Below are 20,188 nucleotides of genomic sequence, written 5' to 3' on the forward strand. Positions count from 1 at the left end.
CTATGTACTAAGTCTAGACTCCTCATGATTTTGAACACTTGCATCAAATCGCCTCTCAACCTTCTCTTAGGAGAACAACCCTAGCTTCTCCAATCTGTCCATATAACTGAAGTCCCTCATCCCTGGAACCTTTTTCATAAATCTTTTCTGCACCCTCTTCTCACCCTCCCTAAAGTGCCCTTAATTGGAAACACTTCTCTATTTGAGGCTGAACCAGTGTTTTATGAAGGTTCATCACAACTTCCTTGCTTTTGTACTCTATGCCTGTATTTCTAAAGCCCAGGATCCTGTATACCTTTTTTAATCATTTTCTCAACCTGCCCTGCAACCTTCAATGATTTGTGCACGTATACCCTCAGGTCTCTCCGCTCTTGTACCCCCTTTAAAATTGTACTCTTTATTTTATATTGGCTTTCTTCATTCTTCCTACCAAAATGTATCACATCACACTTCTCTGCATTAAATTTCATCTACCACATGTCCGCCCGCTCCGCCAGTCTATGTCCTCTTGAAGCCTATCACTATCCTCCTCACAATTCACAATACCTCTGTCTCTCTATCTCACTATCTCTTCCCCTGTCTCTAGGTCCCTCCCTTTTTACCCATCTCTTCCTTGTCACTCCCCCTCTAATGGTCACAAGGAAGAGGAGTGACTTTGGGATGCTGTGAAAAATGTGGGGAGGGAATGGGACAGATCAAGTGGAAGGAATGGGTGGAGCGAAGAGATGGAATGTATTGGTGAGAGAGAGATGGAATGGGATCCAGACAGCTCAGCACACCATGTGATTCTGAGATCCATGCACCAGGAAGAATCCAAGTTCCACCTTGTCTGCACATTAACCAGTCTCAGCTACCAGTCAGGGAATGAGAATTAGCCTCATTGCCTTGGGTTGGGTGAATGGGGGGTGGGGGGTGGCGGGTGTGTGGAACAGGACAGGGATGGAAGAAAATTAGCCAGGAATTATACTTAGCTGAAAAGTCATGAACAGAAAAATAAATCTGGAAGGCTGCAGCCCAGTCAGTGAGTGCAGCAGAGTAACAAACTGGAACACAAATTCAGACAGGGGCTAATGACCAGATTTCCTCCTGACCCCTGTTTACCTAAAGCAGTTTCTTGTTTCCTGCTCCCCTGAGCTGCATTTCCTCAGCTGCTCATCTCAAACTTTTGGTTTCAGTACTAGCAACTGGTATTGCATCACTTGGATGTGGAGGAATCCTGCTCCGGTCTTAACAATAGACTGTGTTAACTAAGGCAGCCTAAACTTCCACCCAACGCTCCTCCCTCGCTCCCACCCCCTTCCTCCCTTCTCACTCTTTCTTCCCCTTCCCTCTCCCCTCTCCATTTCTTTCTCTCTCTCATCATACCCCTCTCCCCTCCCTCATTCCTTCTCCAACATCTCCCCTCCCTCTCTCCCTTCTTCTCGCCTACCTCACTTCCTTCCCCATTACCCTCCCTTCCTCCCACGCCCCCTTGCTCCCTCCCTTCTCTTCCCTGCCTCCCCCACCTTCCTCCTCCTTTCCACTGCTCCCCCAACCCCACGTCCTCCCTGCTCCCTCAACCTCCATATCCTCCCTCCCTACCCTACTGCCCTATCTGCTGCCCTGGTCTCCTCCCTCACACGCTTCTCCCCTCCCTCCCTACCCACCCACTCTTTCTTTCCCCTCCCTCTCTTGCTTGCTTCCTCCCCCTCTCCTTCTCCCTCCCTCTCCCCATCCCCCAAGTCCCTCCCTCTTCTCCGCTCTCACCCTCATTCTCCTCCCCTCCCTCTTCCCTCTCCCTCCCTTCCTCTCACCCATTCCCCCTCTTCCCCAACTCCCTCTCCCCTTCCCATCTCCCTCCATCCAAATCTCTCTCATCTCCTTTTCCCTCCCGTTCCCCCATCTTCCCCTCCCCCTTCATGAAATGCTGAAAAATTTTGGCATCCATGAAGGATCAAAGGAATTAACTGTTCAGGCATGGCATTGTCACAAGTGGATGAACAGACTGAATGAAGGAACACATCAATATGTTGCTTTGTCAGATGAGTGTTTGTAACTCTCTCCAATCCCCTGCAGGTGTCAACCCGCTGAGGAAAGTTCACCAGACCCTGGTCAATATCCAGTGCCATGTACAAGTGACCGATGAATATGGGTTGGGTACAATTAACAACTTGGACAGATGGTGAAATTAGCCATCTAGATGGTTAAGTTACTACGGACATGTTGAAGAGGTGGTGGGGTTCTGTCACAGGGATGGTTGCACAGTGTTTGATTCCAGGTGCAGCCACTTCTGGTGACGGCACTGAAACCTGCTACATTCTCAGTTGAGTTTGTTGCTCAGGTGGACTTGACCATCACCTAATTCTCAGAACCAGTGTGGGGTTTAATGACAGTGCCCGTCATGCTGGCCATCACTGTTCCATGTTCTCAAACCTGAAATAAGATTAGTTTGGGACATCACCGTCCAACATACTGCCTTTTAAGAGTCTAACCACTCTGGTATGTAGAAATTGAGGCGTGCTGGTGGAAGCGGATGTTTCCTTGACTCCAGCCTAGGCAACAGCTGAAACTCTCTCTACAAGTCCTTGAAGCCTGTCTTGAATTTTCCTTTTTATTGTTTGAGTTTTACTAACAGGCCCCAGGGAGTAGGAGAGAAACAAAGAAATGCATAACAGCACCAGATCTATCCAACATGATATCACTTAGAAACCTTTTGGGGATCCACAGCCCAGATGGGAGTGTGTACATATGCACACACACAACACAAACAGCATATATATATCATATAGATGACTAGTGTGTGGTTCAGAATAACGCCAACGGCATGAGATCAATTCCTGTTCTGGCTGAGGTGGATTTGGAACCTGCCTCCTTGCCTGCCCCTGAGATTGGAAGGCAATGATGAATCACCAGACAAAAAACTGCTAAGAAAACAGCTCAGGATTAAGCATCAGCAGACAATGAGCCACGAACCTGCTTTTGTGCAGAGCACAGATAAATAAATTAGTGTATTTTTATATACACACACACATGGTTATCTTATGCCTGAGCGACGATCCCAGTGTGTGAAAGAGCAGTATCTAGCCCACTGTCCCAGCTGGTGAAAGACAGAGCCTGACCTCCCTGTAACGGTTCCATCCCCTGTGTTTCATTCAGTTTTTTTACCCTCTCCCGCTGACTTTGCTCTGAAACCAGCTAGCAGAAGGCACCAGGCTCCTGGAGACTCCATTCATAATTTTCAGTATGGACCGATCTAACTGTCACCCAGTGCTGGCAGAGCTGGAACTCAGAACTGACTAGTAGACAGAAACATGGGTAGAAACTCTTCACCCGTGCCCTGTCATCCCAGGCAAAGCTCAGACTGAGTGCTCAGGGACCAGACTCAAACACTTTCAGGAAGTGATGTTGTGACCTTTCTATTTTTCCCTCTCCAGTTACAAGCGCTTCAGTCGGTTTGATGATTTCTCCAATCAATACCAGTCCCAGTCCTGGCTCAACTACTCAGTCAGTTCTTTGGACAATCCTGGCTTCAGTAACTCAGATGAGCTGATCCACCTGCAGATGTTGGACAGCAGTTACTACTCCTGTCATGAGGAGTCTGTGACAGGTACCTACAGCAGCTGGAGGACAGCCCCCCACGGTCGATCAACCTTCAGGCACAGGTAAAGACCATTAGTAAGAAAACAAACTACAAATAAAAGACAGAAATTGGCGGAATTGTATAAAAGTTAGGGACAAGAAAACACACATCCAAGTCCACACTGTTCTGTCAGGGTCTGACTCTCTGGTGCCCTGACTTTCCAGTCAGAGAAAGATAGCTGTACATTTATATAGTGCCTTTCACAATCTCAGGATGTTCCCAAACTCTTTACAGTGAACAAAGTACTTATGAGGTGTAGTCACTTGTAATGCAGGAAAGGCAGCAGCAAATTTATGCACAGAAGATTTCACAAACAGCAATATTGTCAATGATCATATGATAATGACCAGATAATTTTTTTTTCAGTGATGTTGGTTGATGGATAAATATTAACCCGAACAATGGGAATAACTCCCATGCTCTTCTGAATAGTGTAACTGGATGTTTTACATCCACCTGAGAAGGCAAACAGGGCCTTGGTTTAATCTCATCTGAAAGATAACACCTCCAACAATGCAGCACTCCATCAGTTAGCACTGGAGCATTAGCCTGGATTTTCTGCTTAAGTCTCTGGAGTGGGTCTTGAACCCACAATCTTCTGACTCAGAGGCTAGACTGTGACTCACTGAGCCATGGCTGGTTGAAAGCCTGTCTCTGGTGCCTAGACTCTCTCAGCCTTAAACACTACATCCTGACCTAGTAGATTCCAAATGTTTCTCTGAAATTGGGATCTCAAACTGCCTGTGACTTTTGCTACTATAAAGACATTTGTTTGATGTTACCGGACAGGTTTACAACGATTTTTAGGATAGTAAGAGGTTAAGTTTTGCTCCTGTTTTTGAAATTCTCAGTTGGTGGGTGGATGTTGGGAAGTTTGCCACGATCCTGAAATAACATCCGTAGTGAGATTCGGGTGGTGACCAGGGCGAGAGACAAACAAACCTTCCCCACCCCAACAGACCAGCCCCAGCTCTTGTCACTCTGCATTATCAAAGGGGCTGCAGTTGCTTTTTCCTTTAACCTTAACCTTGTTAATTAAGAAGGTGCAGCTCAGAGTCCAGCCCCCAGAGAGCTAAACTGAGTTTAGTTCCCACTGATAGCACTGAATAATTACCAGTGTTAGCTCCACCCAATTAATCTTAAAACCAACACAAGTCAGTGAATGAGGGGGCCCATCCCGTTACTGAGTCAAGGCCAGACTCCATTGAGCCTCAATATTTTTGTATTCTTCACAGGATGTGGGCATTGCTGGCTAGGCCAACATTGGTTACCCATCTCGAATTGCCCTTGAGAAAGCAGTGGTGAGCTGCCTTCTTGAACCACTGCAGTCCATGTGGTATAGGTACACCCACAGTGCTGTTAGGGAGGGAGTTCCAGGATTTTGAAGGAACCAGCGATATAGTTCCAAGTCAGGATGGTGTGTGGCTTGGAGAGGAACCTGTAGGTGGTAGCGTTCCTATGCATCTGTTGCCCTTGTCTTTCTTGGAAATAAAGGTCACGAGTTTGGTGCATTCAAGAGCCTTGGTGATTTGCTGCAGTGCATTTTGCAGATGGTACACACTCCTGCCACTGTGCTTCGGTGGTGGAATGAGTGTTTAAGATTGTGGATGGGGTGCGAATCAAGCGGGCTGCTTTGTCCTGGGTGGTGTCTATCTTCTTCAATGGTGTTGGAGCTGCACTCATCCAGGCAAGTGGAGAAGATTCCACCACGCTCCTGACTTGTGCATGTATGATGCTGGGGACCTCAGGAGGAGGCTGAAATTGATCATCCAGTCAGCACTTCTGGCTGAAGATGGTTGCAAATACTTCAACCTTGTCTTTTGCACTCATGTGCTGGGCTCCCCTGTCATTGAGCCTCCTCCTTTTCCATTTAGTTGTTTAATTGTCCACCACCATTCATGACTGGATGTGGCAGGATTGCAGAGCTTAGATCTGATCTATTGCATGTTGCTTCTGCTGATTGGCATGCATGTAGTCCTGTGTCACTTCATAAGACACCTCATTTTTAGGTATGCCTGGTGCTGCTTCTGGCTCTCTTCATCGAACCAGGGTTGAAATCCCAGCTTGATGGTAATGGTGGACTGGGGCATATTCTGGGCCATGAGATTACAGATTCTGGTTGAATACAGTTCTGCTGCTTCTGATGGCCCATAGTGTTGTATGGATACCCATTTTGAGTTGCAAAACTGGGTATCCATACGACAGATACAGACGGCAGATTTCCTTCTCAAAAGGACATTAGTGAAGTAGGTAGGCTTTTACAACAATCGACAATGGTTTCATGGTCACCATTACTGAGACTAGCTTTTAATTCTGAATTCATTAATTGAAATGCCAGTAGCTGCCGTGGTGGGATTTGAAACCAGAGTATTAGCCTGGGCCCCTGGATTGCTCCTCCAGTGACTATTACTATAGCACCATCTCCCCCTTGGGCTGTGTTGAGTCTGCTGATCCCAAGCTGAGTGGCAGGGGAAATAAGGGGAGGTGGAGGGGATTGGAATGTTGAGCAGGAAAGGAGTTTTGGGGAAGGCAGAGGAAAATCACCCAGGGTTTCCATACCTAATCACTAATTTGTTGGAAAGTGCACATACAGATGTAAGCAGAGGAGAGTTGCTGATGGTCATTCAGAAGCTGAGACTTCCAATGGTCAGCTGCTAACTTAGGGACACTCAGTAGTGCAATGACTTTCCACTCAGTACTCTGAATGCTGGGTGTGCCCAAATGAGTCATTTTTTTCAAGTTAACTTTTTTGCTTTAGTTTACAAAACAATCTGGACGTCAGTATCAACAGCATCAATGAGCATGCTGGGGACTCCGGAAAAGCCAGTGACTTGTCTGTTTACAGCTGGCCCATTGAACCTCTCCAGTGGTCACCCTTTCCAATCCTGTACCAGCTGAGCACGGACAGACCTGTAAGTATTCACTTCAATCAATCTTTTTTTCTAATTTTTTTGGTATTAGTCCTCACATTATTAACCTGGTTCCAGACCACCAGCAGGAAGCACTAGCAAACACCCATAGACAAATGCTTTGGGATCTTCTTTCTTTCCTGCAGGAAGGTGCCAATGGTTCCTGCTCAGACCAGGAAGCACGTGGAAGTAGGGCTAAGAGTGCCCATTCTCCGTGTCAGCACTCTGATGCTCAAATGCAAATACCCTACACAAATCCAAATCACCAAAGCAGTCCAGCAGAATGGCCTGATCCTGTCCCTCATTGTACATACGAACGTACGAAGTAGGAGCAGAAGTAGGCCATTCAGCCCCTTGAAACTGCTCCACCATTCAATACAATCATGGCTGATCTGCTTGTGTTTTGAGTTCTATATTCCCATCTACCCCTCCCCATAACCTTTTGATTCCATTGCTTAACAAGAATCTATCTACCTCTGCCTTAAAAATATTTAGTTGCTCCGCTTACACTGCCCTTCTAAGGCAGAGTTCTAAAGTTGCACAACTCTGAGAAAAAAAAAATCTCATCTCTGCCCTAAAAGGGCAACCTTAATTTTAAAACAGTGCCCTTTAGTTCTGGACTCACCCACAAGAAGAAACATCCTTTCTACGTTCACCTTGCCAAGACCATTCAGGATCTTATACACTTCAATCAAGTCACCCCTCAATCTCTAAACTTCAGTGGAAATGAGCCCAGTCTGTCTCTGCTCAATCCTGGTATCAATCTAGTAAACCTCCTCTGAACCACCTCCAAATGCATTTACATCCTTCCTTAAATAAGGAGACCAAAATTGTGCACGGTATTCGAGATGTGGTCTCACCAATGCCCAGTATAACTAAAGCATAACATCCTTACTTTTATGTTCAACTCCTGTTGTAATAAAACATAGCATTCCATTAGCCTTCTTGATTACATGCTGTACCTGCATACTAACTTTTTGTGACTCATGCACGAGAACATCTAGATCCCTCTGCACCTTGGAATTCTACAGTTGTTCTCTGTTTAAGTAATATTCTACATTTTTTATTCTTGTTGCCAAAGTGAACAACTTCACATGTTCCCACATTATACTCCATCTGCCAGATTCTTGCCCACTCTCACAACCTATCTACATCTGTCTACAACCTCATGTCCTCTTCACAACATACTTTCCCAACTATCTTTGTGTCATCTTGCAAATTTAGCCTTTTTAAAATTAATTTATGGGATGTGGGCTTTGCTGGCTGGGCCAGCATTCATTGTCCATCCCTAGTTGCCCTTGAGAAGGTGGTGGTGAGCTGCCTTCTTGAACCGCTGCAGTCCACATGGTCCCCTCATCTAAGTCATTGAAGTAAATTGTAAAAGATTGAGGCCCCAGCACAGACTCCTGTGGGACTCCACAGGGTGTCACATCCTGCCGATCAAACAAAGACCCATTTATGCATACATGCTCATTTTCTGCCAGCCAGCCAGCCAATCCTCTATCCAGGCTATGTTACTCCTCACCTACACCATGAGCTTTTATTTTCCAACTACAGGCTCCTGTTTATCCACAGAATATGTTACTCCTTCCAAGAACTATAATAAACTGGTTTAACATGATTTCCCATCACAAAACCATGTTGACTCTTCCCAATTACCTTGTGTTTAACTAAGCACCCAGCTATAACCTCTTTAATGATTGACTCTAATATCTTCCCCACAGACCGTCAAGCTAACTGGCCTATAGTTTCCTGTTTTCTGCCTCCCTCCCTTCTTGAATAGAGGTTTTATATTTGCTGCTTTCCAGTCTGATGGAACTTTTCCAGAATCTAGGGAATTTTATAAAATTAACACCAACATCTACTATCTCATTTGCCACATCTCAAGACCCTGGGATGCAGTCCATTTGGAACCGGAGACTTGTCAGCCTGCAGCTCCATCAGTTTGCTCAGTACCGCTTCCCTAGTGATTGTAATTTCACCAAATTCTTCTGTCTCCTCCACCTCCTGATTACTGGAATGTTTTTATATCCTCTATAGTGAAGACTGAAGCAAAATATTTCATTTTCATCTGCCATTTTCTTATTAATTCTCCATTCTTACTTGAAGACCAACACTCACTTTACCTACTCATTTCCAGTTTAAATACCTGTTGAAACTCTTGCTATCTGTTTTTACATTTCCAGCTAGCTTCCTCTCATACTCTAAATTTCTTACTCCTAATTAACCTTTTAGTCATTCTTTGCCGTTCTTTACATTCTAACCAACCACCTGACCTGCCACACATCTTTGTGCAGTTATATGCTTTTTCCTTAAGTTTGATGCTTTCCTTAACTTTAGTTAACCATGGATGGTGGGTTCTCCCTTTAGAATTTTCCTTTATTGGAGGAATATACTTGAGTATTCTGAAAAATCCCCTTAACCATCTGCCATTGCTTCTCTATTAATCTATCTAGCCTAATATCCCAGTTAACTTCAGCTAGCTCAGCTTTCATGCCCGCATAGTTGCCCTTATATAAGTTTAAAATGCTAGTTTTAGACCCACTCTTCTCCCTTTCAGATTGGATGTAAAATTCAATCATTTTGTGGTCACTGCTATCTAGGGGTGCCTTCACCCTGAGGTCATTAATTAATCCTGTCACATTACACAATACCAACTCTTGTAGTGAAGTTACCTGTTTGTTCAGCCCAGGGGCAGTGTGATATGCCATAGAGATAATTGCAAAACAAAGGCTCAGACGAAGTGCTAATTCTCATTCTGCAGTTAGCCTAACATCTGTCATAGGGAAAAATGTTAGAAGCTATTAGCAGGGAAATCAGGCAGAGTCAAAATGGTTTTGTGAAAGCGAAATCATGTTTAACCAATTTATTGGAGCTCTTCGAGGGAGTCACGTGCTGTGGATAAAGGGGAACCGGTGGATGTACTGCACTTAGAATTCCAGAAGGCATTTGATAAAGTGCCACATCAAAGGTTATTGCAGAAAATAAAAGCTCATGGTGTAGGGGGTAATATATTGGCACAGATAACAGGAAGCAGAGGGTTGGCATAAATGGGTCTTTTTCTGGTCGGCAGGATGTGATGAATGGTGTGCCACAACTGTTTACAATTTATATAAATGACTTGGTTGAAGGGACCGAAGGTACGGTTGCTAAATTTGCTGACGACACAAAGATAGGTAGGAAAGTAAATTGTGAAGAGGGACATAAGGAGACAGCAAAGTGACATAGATAGGTTGTGAGTGGACAAAGACTGACAAATGGAGTATAATGTGGGCAAATGTGAAATTGTTTATTTTGGCAGGAAGGTTAAAAAGATTATCTAAATGGTGAGAGATTGCAGAGCTCTGAGATTTAGAGGGATTCCGAGTATCCTAGTGTATGAATCACAAAAGGTTAGTATGCAGGTCCAACAGTTGATTAGGAACGCTAATAGAACGTTATCATTTATTGTGAGGGGAATTGATTACAAAAGTAGGGAGGTTATGCTTCAGTTGTACAGGGTGTTGCAGAGACCACATCTAGAGTATTGTGTACAGCACTGGTCTCTTTATTTAAAGAAAGATGTAAATGCATTAGAAGTAGTTCAGAGAAGGTTTACTAGACTAATGACAGGTTAGGCTTGTATCCGCTGGAATTTAGAAGAGTAAGAGGTGACTTAATTGAAACCTTTAAGATCCTGAGGGGTCTTGACAGGGTGGATGTGGAGAGGATGTTTCCTCTTGCGGGAGAAGCTAGAACTAGGGGTTACTGTTTAAAAATAAGGGGTCGCTCATTTAAGACAGAGATGAGGAGAAATTTTTTCTGAGGGTTGAATCTTTGGAACTCTGCTTACAGAGAGTTAGATAGATTCTTGATTAACAAGGGTACGAGGGGTTATCGGGGGTAGGCAGGAATATGGGGTTCAGGTTACAATCAGATCAGCCATGATCTTATTGAATGATGGAGCAGGCTCAAGGGGCTGAGCGGCCTACTCCTAATTCGTTTATTTGTATTAAAAAAATCACTTCTTTCTTGCAGTTTAAAGCTAGGAGGCCTCGTTCATACTGCGAAGGGATGGAACTTGTGAGCATGGAAAGAAATTGGACAGCTTGAAAACATGCAGAAAAGTCATCATTCTTTTCCTGAAGGTCAGGCATGTTTTCCTCTGCTTACGTTGGGAGCAGTACACCCACCAGCACAGTATCTTTTTCCATGTTATTGTACTGGATGCACTGTGCAAAAACAATCAGCCATCCACTTGGCTTTAGAGTTTAACGTCGCTCCTGAGAGTGCAAGCTTCCTGTGGAACCAGGCTACAAGCAGAAGATTAAAACAACACACCATCTGCTGACTGCACTCTGACCTTGAGCCTGTGCTGAACAGCGAGCCATTTCATTTTTTTGTACACACAGAACATGGCACAGGCTCCAGCGGGAAGGAGGCATGGACACTTAAAGAATGGGTGCAACTTTGAAGTTTGGATTGAGACACTGCAAGAGGAAAGAGACAACTACTGTCCAGAGATAAAACTACAGAAAATAAATGGCAAAGTGAAGGGGTATAAATGCTGAGCAGCCAAAAAACGTCATGATTTATTAATATTTGAAGTAACTTCATAATTCAACACAACCAAATTATACATTTTACAATCACATTCTATTTGTAAACAGTTAAAAAGCCACTGACTTGTTTGCATCTTCCAACAGACAGTTATAACAAAGGCAATGAAATGGTGGCATTGTCTGCAGTGTTAAAATCGTGTCCTGGTTTGTCTGCTCTCTGTACAAGCACGAATGAATACATTTAGTGGCAAAACAAAACAAGAAGTGTAAAGTAACTCGTTTTCTGTAGAACTCTTATACGCAAACTCTTACATTAAAACGGCCTCTTACGGATGAACAGTATGATTCTGTAAACCACCAGAGCTGGTTACAGTATGCATAGTTACAGATCTCAGCCAGTTTTTCTTTTTAAGTACAACAGTCAATTGGACACAGTCACAATAGCAAAATACGTTTAGCCACTCGATAATGGGAATATAAAGGAGGGAAAAAATAAAGTATATATACTACAACATGTCAGCAAAATCCACCTTCACTCACTATAAAAAGACAGCAATTTCAAAGCAATGACTGGAAACTCCAGCTTTAAGCAGTTTAACTTGGCAAAAAAAAGGTAACTTTTACAGAGCAGTTTAATTCAGTGCTACAAGTTGGGGGTTTCCTACACATATCTACCAGGAGTTTCTAATGTGTCAGAGGCGGGGAGGGGGGAACTATTTCCTGAGAACCATGCTCTCTCTCGTTTCAGGATATAGAGGAATAGAAAAAAAAAGAACATGGTCAAAACACTGTTCAAATATTCCCAGAGATAGAACATCTTCATCCGCAAATATTTTTTTTTTAATTTTTTAAAAAAATTTTAAAATTTTTTTTCATTTTTTATGAATGATGGAAGAGTAAACATTTCCCCTCGAAAGTCTGTAAACAAGAGGGCACGACCAGGGCACCTCCAAAAAAAAATGAAAGCTCTATTGAAAGTGCTGTACCCTCCTGGCTTGCAGGGTGGGGTTGCAAGTCACAGCTGCTGCCCACAGTGTCACACTGTAGAGATTAAATTCTTTAGGTTTTTCTTTTATCATCTTACTAAAACGTTTTGAAAAGAAACAGGTTGGTGCAATACTTTTTGAAATTGCAAAGTCAGTACGATAACTTGACCTTGCTCTACAATACCACGTTAAGGTAAGTACATGTCAAGGCATATTAAAGAGCACACTTTTTGTCCATTTTTTTCCTTGCTAAAAGAACATCCTTGAGTAAACATTTACACTTGAACTACCCTCTCCCCCCCCACCCCGCCCTATTGCCAATTGGACAGGGAGACAGTACTCAGTGCAGATTAACAGCTCACACTCCCATCAGCCAACTCAAATAAAGTTTTGGAATTTAAGGAACAAACATGATGAGTGCACAAACTAGCTCATTTGAAGCAGTTTTTTTCTTTTTAAATGGATAGCACTATCTGGAAGTATAAATATATACTTTTTCACATTTTTTTTTTTACTATTGGCCTGCATGATTCAAGTATTAAAACTGATATGTTCTGGGCTAAAAGAAAGTGGAAATAAAGGTGCAGAACGGAACATTTCCACAGGTGACCCCTTTTCCCCATCTCTCTCACGCTGTAGGTGAAAAGTCCGATTAGTGCTGCTTTTCATGTAGAGGTCACAGTTTGAGTCATGAGTAAAATTCAGATGGACTCTCCACCTCCGAGGTGGTCAACAGGGAGGAAAGCGTTGATGGGGGAGGGGCTGCCAATTCCCCGCGTGTCATTGTTGCTCGGGGTTCCCCACAGGCTAGTGGAATAATTGGGGGTACCCCAGAGTGAAGTGCCATGGAGGTCTCCACCTGTTCCCGACAGCCCAGCACCATTCCAGTGATTGAGATCATTGCGGTTTGAGAATGGGTGGGAACTGTCAATGGATGTGATACGGTTCTGGCTGGATCCCAGAGATTGCCAGCCCAGAGAGGGGGTCAGCGACTGGCCTTGTGCAAAGAAGCGATTAATCTCGTCTTCACTGGCAAACTCAGCAAGAATGGTAGTGTTCCCTAAAACACACCTGTAAGCAAAAAAGAGAAAGTGGTTAATTGCAGTTAACAGCCTGTATTCATACAGCACCCTGAATGCAGAGAAATAAATGTTTGTTTCAAACAAGAGGACCTGATAAAATAAATAAAATGAATGGACTCAAGCCATTTAGCAGAGATGGGGAGTGACTAACAGCTGGTTTGCAAAAGTGGATGTGATTTGATCTTAAAGGAGGAAGAGAGAAGTGGTTAACGGGTTTTGTCTCCTTGATGTTGATTTGAAGGAAGATTTATTAATCCATAACAAACAGTGCTTGAGCACAGAGCTGGCCAACAGAAGAGCAGAGCATCAGTGGACGTCCAAGAATATATCCTTGGGGGGCTCCAGAGGTTTGTGTATAAGGGTGGGAAGAAAATTAATTGTTGAAGATGCACAGGCTGTCTCTTGATAGGTAGGACTGGAACCATATTTGATCATCTCACTCAGTAAGTCAGTGGAGAGGGAGGAGGATATCTCAGTTAACCATATCACAATGCAGATGGATCATGCATGACAGAGGATTTGTGTTGTTACCTCAGTGTGAAGAGAAGCCAGGCTGAAAAGGATTCAAATAGGGGTAGTCATCAGAGACAAGCACAGACTTTGAAAGCAACCCGTTCAAAGGCCAAGGAGGGACAGGGAGGTTAGGGGTAGTGCAGTAGGTGGAGAGGACAGACAGGTTCAGGGTTGGATTTAGAGGAGCTAAGGCTGCTTATTTTGAATATGAAACGTACAGCAGAGACGGAGCTATTAACACCGTCAGGGTAACTGCCATCAGGGTAACTGAACACTGAGAAATTGGGTGGTCTGGAGAAGAAATAATTTATGGAGATGAGATGGGAGTCTGTGGAGGGGGAATGACAAGTCAGGAGCCGTGACTCATTTGGTTGAATGAAGCCAAAGTTCAGTTGAAGTTCAACAGGTCAAAGACAGTAGAGATGCTGTGATGGGTAGAGTGCTAGAGGAGAGGATTGGCTTTTGGGGGTAAATAGGGGGATGTTAAAAAAAAATTGGCATTTTTATCATGCTTTTCATGTCCATTGGACATTTCAAAGCGTTTTACAGCCGAGGAAGTACTTTTTGAAGTGTAGTCACTTTTGTAATGGAGAATTATTATAACGTAATTTTAGTGTTAAGGGAAACGAGGAAGTGGCCAGAGATGGTCTTGATTGTTGTAACTTTCAGAATCCCTGCTTCATCAAATGTACTTCGACCCAGCATCCTTCTCAGCAGACTAAAGGTTGGTTAAACCTCACTATCTATCAGTCCCACAGAACTCCTGCCTTTAATGGGTCCTTCCTGTTTAACTTATGATGTACATTACTCAGAAATTGCACTAGGTAAGGAACATAAAGAAATAGGAGACGACCATACAGCCCCTTGAGCCTGCTCTATCATTCAAAAAAAAAACTTGGTTAATTTTCTGCCTTAACTCCACTTTTCCACCTTCGCCTCAACTCCACTTTTCCACCTTTGCCCCATATCCCTCAATTCCCTGTTAGACAAAAAATCTGTCCATCTCAGTCTTAAATACATACAACAATGGAGCATTCATAACCCTCTGGGGTACAGAATTCCAAAGACTCACAACCCTTTTGAGTAATTAATTTCTCTTCATCTCAGTCCTAAATGATCAACTCCTGATCCTGAAAGTGTGCCCTCATGTCCTAGATTCCCCAGCCAGAGGGAATAACCTCTATCTTCTCTGTGAAGTCCCTTCAGAATCTTGTATGTTTCAATGAGACCACCTCTTATTGTTCTAAACTTCAGATTGTATAGGCCCAATTTACTCAGTCTCTCATCACAGGACAAACCTACCACTGGAACCTTGAGCAAATCTAGTTAATCTTCACTGTACTGCCTCCAATGCATGTATACCTTTCCTTAAAAATGGAGAGCAAAACTGCATACAATACCCCAGGTGTGGTCTCAATGAAGCCCTATTCAATTTTCCAATAACTCATTCTTATACTCCAATTCCCTTACAATAAAGGCCAGCGTGCCAATTGCCTTCCAAATTGCTTACTGTACCTGCATGTTAACTTTCTGTTCCTTGTATGAGTACACCCAATTATTTCTGAACATTTAAGTTTTATGCTTTTAAAAAATATTCTGCTTTTCTATTCTTACTACCAAAGTGAATAACCTCACACTTCCCCTCACTATGTTCTATCAGCCACCTTGTTGCCCACTCACTTGTCATACCTTGCTGAACAGGGAGATAATGTTGCCAAAGCTTCATGTCTTGCACTCATCAGGGCAAACACAAGAATGCCAAACTTCAAAGGGTCACAACAATTTATACTACAGGAGAAAAGGGTGCTGATTGGTTGTCAATTCTGGCTGAAGGAGAAAGCTTTGGCAATGTCTCTCTTCAGTAATCTTCAAGTTCTGTACCACCAAGTGACCATTTGTCTATATCTCTTTGCAGCCTGTGTCCTCCTCACAGCTTACAATGCAATTGAGCTTTGTAACATCAGTAAGCTTGGATACATTACTCTCAGTCTCTTCATCCAAGTCATTAATATAGATTGTAAATAGCTGAGATCCAGCACTGATCCTGGAGGCACAATACTAGTTGTAGCCTGCCAACTTGAGAATGCCCCATTTATCTCGACTCTGTTTTCTGTCCGTTAACCAACCCTCCGTCCATGCTAACACATTGCTCCCAACTCCACGAGCCCTTATCTTGCATATTAATCTGGTGTGACACCTTACTGGAAATCCAAGTATACATCTACCAATTCCCTTTATTTACCCTCCTAGTTGTATCCTCAAAAAATTCTAATAAACTTATCAAACATGATTTCCCTTTCATAAAACTATGTTGACTCTATCTGACCACAATGTGATTTTCTGAGTGCATTGTTAAGACTCCCTTGAAAATAAATTCTAGCATTATTCTGATGACAGGCTAACTGTCCTGTAGTTCCATGTTTCCTCTCTTCCTCCTTGAACACCAGAACTCAATTTGCTAATGGACCATTCGAGAATCCAGATTTTGGAAAACCGTAAGTGCTTCTGTTATTGCTATAGTTACCTCTTTTAGAACCTAGGGGGCCATCAAGTCCTGGGGATTTGTTGGCTTTTAGTCACTTAAGTCTCTCCAAATACTTTTTCTCGGTTATATTAATTCAATTTCTCACTCCTATTAGCTCCTTGGTTACCCCCTATTTCTGGTATGTAATTTGTGTCTACTGTGAAGAGTTGCAAAACATTTGTTCAATATCTCTGCCATTTCTTAACCCCACCATGATCACGCTTCCTGTCTCTCCCTCTAAGCTGCCAATATTTACTTTAGCTACATATACTTGTAAAAACTCTTACAATATATTTTTATATTCCTGATTATTTTATTATTTTCCCTTTTCATCAATTTTTTGGTCGTCCTTTACTGGTTTTGAAAAGTCTCCTATTCCTTAGGATTACTGCTATTCTTTGTGACACTAGAAGCCTCTTCTTTTAATCTAATACTATCCTTATCTCAGCTAGCAAACCACAGATGCATCTTTCTTGATGAGTTCTTTTTAATGGAACATATTTTAATTGAACGTTTTGAATAATTTCTTTTAAATCTTCCCACTGGATATATACTGCCGTACCTTTTAGTCTAAATACCAGATTAACTTTAGCCAGCTCTCCCCTCATACCTATGTAATTGGCCTTATTTAAGATTCTTGTTCCTGATGTTGCTCTCAAACTTAGTGAGTTCAATTATTTATTTTTCCCCAGAGGATCTTTTACTATGAGATTACTAATTAACCTTGCCTCATTACACAACACTGGACCTAAAATAGCTTTATTCCTAGTTGGTTCCACAACGTATTGTTTTAGGAAATTGTCATGAAAACATTCTACAATCTCATCTTCCAGACTACCTTTTCCAAGGTTGCACAGGTTCATTTACCTGTTAGCTGAAAAGGATGACGGTAACACGCAATTGCATTTTATAGAATATACAGATCCAATTGGTCTCTGCCCTCTTTAAGCTCCATGTGAGCCTCCTCCAGCTCTAACAGCACATCCTTCTCCCTCACATACTCATCTAAGCAGTTAAAATAAAAATAATTCTCTGACTCAGAAGGCAAGTAAGGGTGCAAAACATTAGGTTGCATAGTTGACAAGCACACTTGCATGAAGCAGGGTCCCTGTGAAAAGATGTGGGCCGCCATATTTTAAATGTAAAAAATCTTAGGACTTGCTCCTACCTCATTGTCACAAACCCACGACTTGGTTATATCAAGGTTTGAACTTCTCGTATCAAGAGACAATCCACCAACTTTTCCCACCCCTTCCTCCACCAAGAAAAGCAACGAGATTTCACCTAAAAGTCATTATTCAGGTCCAACTTACATGTGTAGCGATTTCTGTGCCTTGGCTGCCTCTTCTTTCGAGCTGTAACAGACCAAAGCGTTTCCATGGGGCAGGTTTAGGTGGAATGTTATTAGTGGGCCGTGCTGCATGCACAGTGTACGCAAAGTAGAGCCATCAATCTGAAGGTTAAAGACACAGCAAGAACCCAGTCAATGAGTTTAATACAAGCCTGTAGCATTCTTTTAACGCCTTTAACATAGTAAAATATCCCAAGGTGCTTCACAGGAATGATTGACAAAATTTGGCACCGAGCAATAAAAGGCGATATTAGGACAGGCGTCCAAAAAATAGTCAAAGAGGTAGGTCTTCAGCAGCAGCTCAATGGAGAGAGGACTATTGGGAGGGAATTCTAAGCAGTTGAAGGTACAACCGCCAATGCGAAGGTGAAGGAATTGAAGACTTCCAGTTAGAGTAAGAGGTTCCCTACCTGGAATATACACTAACCAGCTGATATGCAAAGCCAAGAAACAGTGCTAAGGAGAAGCTCCCAATGTCTAAAACACAAGGAGTTGTTGGGCAATTACACAGTGAACCTGGATCATCGAGGGTGGAGAAATTTAAAATTGCGCTAGGTCTGCATCACATTGAGGGCATTGATAGGGCTTGTAGGCAAATGAGTGAGCTACACAATGTGATACCAAGCCACATTGCTTCTATTCAATCTCTGTTAACTGTGACAGCATGAGCTGAAGAGGAGAAGCAATCTAATCAACCAGGGTTCTGGCTATCCAGCGAGCTGGAAAATGTCCCAGTGAGAAGGTAAGATTGGGCTGTTAACTCTCCGCATCTGCAATCACACATGGTGAGTGCATTTGAAGAAGGTAGCAGAGGGCTCCCAATGTTCCCCAGCACAACACAATGCCAGTGGAGGAAAGTGAGTGAAGGTTGCACAGATTCATTTGCCTATAAATTAAAATGACGAAGTTTACAATACCTAAACAACTTTGGTCCTTCCCAGTTACAGTGAGAGTCAGGTCAGCTGTCACATTCCCTTTCTTAATAGTGAAAAAATCACTGGGATCGTGAGTAGACAGTCTCTGCTTAGCTTTTCAGTCAATACTCAAATAATTACAGTGGAAGGGGCACAGGAGAGGTGTGCTGCTGTACATAAGGATTACTGAATCACAGCTTGAATAAGATGGATTCGCTTACCTGAGGCGTGAGGTTCTTGAGAACAAGCCAGTTGGTTATTCTCCCTGAGCTGATGTCGCCCCAGCTTGGACCTGCAGTAAATCAAACAAAAGGATGTAACTAACAAATGTACATCACCTACTGATCACCTGCCCTGTCACTCATACTACTGCCTTAAATCGTAAGGCTCCCACTCTTCAGTGCAGCCAATTAGCAGGGCTCCATCCTGTTTGAGATCAACAAATGGTGCAGCAGAGCAGTCCCTGGGACCCTGACCCTATGCACTGGATAGCAGTCTGATTGATGGCTGGAACAATAATGAGTTCCCAACACCGGCTAAATTGCCTGTAATCCTTGCCCCAACTCAATGCAATAACCATTTAAGACCTTAACTGCAGAGAAAAGGAAAATTAAAATAGTTATTTTTCAACGATTACAAAACACCCATCTGTTGAGAGATTAGAGTGGACACGGGGGAAGAATATAAAGGAATTTTAACTGCAGATGAAAAATATCTGCGCCAAATATAAAATGGTTTCACTTGAGCATTATTCTGCATGCGCATTGAAACAAGCTTTGCAGCTGTCCCCAGTGGCTCAGGTGAATAAATGCGCCATTTGCAGTACTGCTCAGCAACTCAGAACAGGAAGGACATAGATCCCATACTGTCCATACTCATCTCCAATGGGTTGGTGGAGGAGGCTAGTTTCAACTGCCATAAAGGGAAAGGAAGAAAACCAAGTCAGAATGCCCCTACCTTAATGAACCTTCAAGCATGATAAAAACGCCTACCTGGTCAGCAGGTCAAGAGGATTTGGTTCAACTGTGATACTTCCCATGCTCGAATAGCCTGCTGGCACAGACCTGACAATTGTCTGAGGCTGAACCAGACTGCTTGCAACCTTGACGTCGTAGTTAACCTCGAGATGAGCTTCTAACAACATCACTAAGGTTGTCTATTTCCACCTCTGTAACATCATCCAACTCCAGCTCTGTCTCAGTTCATCCCCTGAAACACTCAACCATGCCTGTGTTACCTAAAGACTTGACTATTCCAATGCACTCCTGGCTTGCCTTTCATATTCTCTCTTCCTTAAAATTGGAGGTTTTGCTAGAACTGTGTAAAACACAAATAAAAACAGAAAATGTTGGAAATACTCAGCAAGTATGGTAGCATCTCTGCAGCGAAAGAGTTAACTGAGTTCTGATGGAAGTTCAGCAACCTGAAATGTTAACTATTTCTCTACAGATGCTGTCAGATCTACTGAGTATTTCCAGCATTTTCTGTTTTTACTTCAGCTTTCCAGCATCCATATTATCTTGCTTTTAGGCCACAGGTAGAGAACTGCGTACAGTTCCAGTCACTATTACAGGAAAGATGTGGCCAAACTCGAAGGTAGAGATTTACAAGGGTGTCGCCAGGAATGAAGAGTTTAATTCTGAGGAAAGATTGGATTGGCTGGGGTTAATTTCTTTGGAACAGAAGCGGCTGAGGGGAGATTGAATTGAGCTCTAAATTAGAGAGCTTAGATTGAGTGGATAGGAAGGA

The 20,188-nt window shown here is 43.0% G+C and overlaps 2 protein-coding genes across 8 annotated transcripts in view; one reads left to right on the forward strand and one right to left on the reverse strand.

Annotated features, from left to right (window-relative positions):
• The window catches only part of vap (vascular associated protein), a 28,912-nt gene extending 17,510 nt beyond the window's left edge, over window positions 1-11,402 (forward strand). For both annotated transcript variants that reach the window (XM_078558480.1, XM_078558479.1), the window contains 3 exons: window positions 3,414-3,641; window positions 6,378-6,531; window positions 10,546-11,402. In XM_078558480.1, coding sequence (XP_078414606.1) covers window positions 3,414-3,641; window positions 6,378-6,531; window positions 10,546-10,620 — 457 coding nt within the window. In that variant the 3' untranslated portion in view covers window positions 10,621-11,402. The remainder of the gene's footprint in view (window positions 1-3,413; window positions 3,642-6,377; window positions 6,532-10,545) is intronic.
• Window positions 11,069-20,188, reverse strand: part of LOC144690709 (trinucleotide repeat-containing gene 6A protein-like) — a 248,042-nt gene continuing 238,922 nt past the window's right edge. For all 6 annotated transcript variants that reach the window (XM_078558471.1, XM_078558467.1, XM_078558472.1 and 3 more), the window contains 3 exons: window positions 18,661-18,731; window positions 17,488-17,627; window positions 11,069-13,126 (listed from right to left, as the gene is read on the reverse strand). In XM_078558471.1, the coding sequence (XP_078414597.1) occupies window positions 12,757-13,126; window positions 17,488-17,627; window positions 18,661-18,731 (581 nt within the window). In that variant the 3' untranslated portion in view covers window positions 11,069-12,756. The remainder of the gene's footprint in view (window positions 13,127-17,487; window positions 17,628-18,660; window positions 18,732-20,188) is intronic.

This window comes from Cetorhinus maximus, chromosome 15 (genome assembly GCF_964194155.1).
Source record: "Cetorhinus maximus chromosome 15, sCetMax3.hap1.1, whole genome shotgun sequence".
Lineage (NCBI taxonomy): Eukaryota > Metazoa > Chordata > Chondrichthyes > Lamniformes > Cetorhinidae > Cetorhinus > Cetorhinus maximus.